General features: G+C 43.0%; 1 protein-coding gene across 1 annotated transcript in view; it reads right to left on the reverse strand.

Annotated features, from left to right (window-relative positions):
• Positions 1 to 2: 2 nt before the first annotated feature.
• Positions 3 to 2699, reverse strand: part of LOC103360549 (myosin heavy chain, fast skeletal muscle-like) — a gene marked incomplete at its 3' end in the record, with an annotated part of 13113 nt that continues 10416 nt past the window's right edge. The window contains exons 29-31 of the mRNA XM_008286338.1: positions 796 to 961; positions 540 to 664; positions 3 to 236 (exon numbers count right to left, since the gene is read on the reverse strand). Of these exons, the coding sequence (XP_008284560.1) occupies positions 3 to 236; positions 540 to 664; positions 796 to 961 (525 nt within the window). The remainder of the gene's footprint in view (positions 237 to 539; positions 665 to 795; positions 962 to 2699) is intronic.

The raw sequence follows: 2699 nt of genomic DNA on the forward strand, positions 1-2699 counted from the left end.
ATCTCCATCTCGTTGAGGTCTCCCTCCATCTTCTTCTTGATTCTCAGGGCATCGTTCCTGCTCCTGACCTCAGCATCCAGAGTGCTCTGCATGGAATCCATCACTCTCTGGCTGTTCCTCTTGATCTGCTCAATCTCCTCGTCCTTCTCTGCAAGTTTTCTGTCAACTTCACTCTTGACTTGGGTGAGTTCAAGCTGAACACGGAGAATCTTAGACTCCTCATGCTCCAGGGTAGCCTGTGAACAAGTGTGACCTTTGTAAACTACAGTGAAGAACATCTTTTGTATTAAAAAATACAGAAACTGAATCATGCTAAAGAAAGGTCGCCCATGTCGAACACCTTTACAGGACCAGTCTCACAGAGATATGGTTTAAAACTCTGCTTTTAGTTTCAAACTCTGTAAATGTTCTTTTAAAGAATTTGAAATGTTATACCAGTTCTTTGTATTGCTAATGAACCTTGGTCTCTCATTGAACTCTTGTTCAGTTAGTTCTGCTGTCAGTGTCACTGTAAGTTAGCACGTAGAGCTCAGTTTTACCTCGGCCTCCTCCAAAGCAGTCTGGATTTCTGACTTCTCACTTTCCACTGTCTTCTTCCCCTTCTCAAGCTCATGGATTGTCTTACCAGTCTCACCAAGCTGCTCGCTCAGGTCTGAGATCTCCTCTGTTGGAGCACATTATCATTGCAGAGGCATAAAATAATATATTTGAATAAAATAATCAAAATACTTAAAATAAACTGTGTGTGTTTTGGGAAATGAAGCGACTGATCAAAAACAGGAATGACTGTCTTACGTTGCAGGTTCTTGTTCTCCCTCTTCAGGGTCTCCAGGTGGTCCAGAGCCTCTTCATAGGAGTTTTTCATTTTGAACAGCTCAGTGCTCATTGAGCGAGCCTCCTTCTGAGCTCCCTCCAGCTCAGCCTGGCTCTCTTCATACTTCTGCTTCCACTCTGCAAGAATCTAAAGGTACAGCAAACNGGATGGATGGATGGATGGATGGATGGATGGATGGATGGATGGATGGATGGATATCAGGTAGCTGGACCAGCTTTATCCTGTAGAGGGCTGGAGTCCATGTCAGCTGACATTGGACAGTCCATCCCAGGGCTGATTCAAAGAAGACAGACAACTATGCTCGCTTGCTCTCAAACCTACGGCCAGTTTAGAATCACAGATTAACCCTCCATGAATGTCAGCGGACTGAAGAAGAACATGCAAACTCCACACAACTGACCAGCAGGTTTGAACCCAGAACCTTCATACTGAGACACAACGGTACTAAACAGTACTACGGTAACATATATTACAGGAATAAGATGAAGAGAGCTGAAAATATGGTAGAAACATGATTACTGATGGCTAATTGTATAATGCTTCTGGCCAATCTGAGCAACGAGACACCAGCAAAGACTGTAATGACACCCAAAACTATACACGCTTGTCTTTCCTTCAACCACTGTTAAGTATGTACCAGACAAAGGAAACATTGAAGGCAGCAGACTGGCAAAATAATTTATTGAATGTAGATCTACAACATTTAGGGAGAGAATTTCAATGAAAGATCATATTTTATGATTTTCATTTGGGTCTCTCGTAGAGCTGGCAGCTTATTCTTCAGCCTCCTTTGCCTGAAAGCAAGAGAGAAAAACGAAATGAATGACCTTCAGCATGCGAGAGGACTGATGTCAGAGAAAATATCCTGTCATTAGCTTTCATTTGGAACATTTAAGTGAAATTTGAATTCAAATCCACACTTAACAACACAATGTAATAGTTTTCTTTTATAGCTTTTTAAATGCAATGATAAGTTATCTTCATTGCTTTTTATGTGCCCTTATTCACCATAACATACCTGTTCATGTGAAAGTTGTACACACAGTCTTTATTATGATCTTATATTTCTTGTCTTGTTTTATTTTTACTATGCTTCATTGTTATCTAACTGCTCAACAAGCCCCAGTGAGGCATCAATACAGTTGAACTTAACCCAGTCGTATCCTCATGTGGCTCATTAAATCCGTTGTGTTGATGAACTGTTACTCAGTGCTTGAGTTTCATGTGCCACTTACTTTTCCGATTTCCCGACTCTTTGCCCTCAGCTTGTTGACCTGGGACTCGGCGATGTCGGCACGCTCCTGAGCCTCCTCCAGTTCGTGCTGCACCTTCCTGAGCCTGGACAAGTGAGTGTTGGCCTGCTCCTCCTACAAGGACATACAACACTGGAGTTACCATCCACGACGACTGACGATAGAGACTCTGTGATTCTGGTAATAACTGTCAGACTACTGTGATCAGAACCAACTGAGACAACACAGAGCAAAAGGTAAAATACAGAAGCAAATGTGCGACTCACCGCCTCCTCAGACTGTCTCTTGTAGGCCTTTACTTTCAGCTGCAGTTTGTCCACCAGATCTTGGAGCCTCACAACATTCTTCTTGTCCTCCTCAGTCTGTGGCCACATTCATTTACAAATTCATTTATACGCACTTTCAGCGGATGTCTGCATCGTTCAAATGGGAAACAAAGCAGCTTCCTACCTGATAGGTGAGCTCCTTCACTCTCCTCTCATATTTGCGGACACCTTTGATGGCATCCGCTCCTCGTCTCTGCTCACCCTCCACTTCATTCTCAAGCTCACGCACCTGAAATATGAGTCGTGTATTACTGGGAGTTCAAAACTGACAATAGTTGGGATCAC

The sequence above is a fragment of the Stegastes partitus genome, unplaced genomic scaffold (genome assembly GCF_000690725.1).
Source record: "Stegastes partitus isolate 25-593 unplaced genomic scaffold, Stegastes_partitus-1.0.2 Scaffold10, whole genome shotgun sequence".
Lineage (NCBI taxonomy): Eukaryota > Metazoa > Chordata > Actinopteri > Pomacentridae > Stegastes > Stegastes partitus.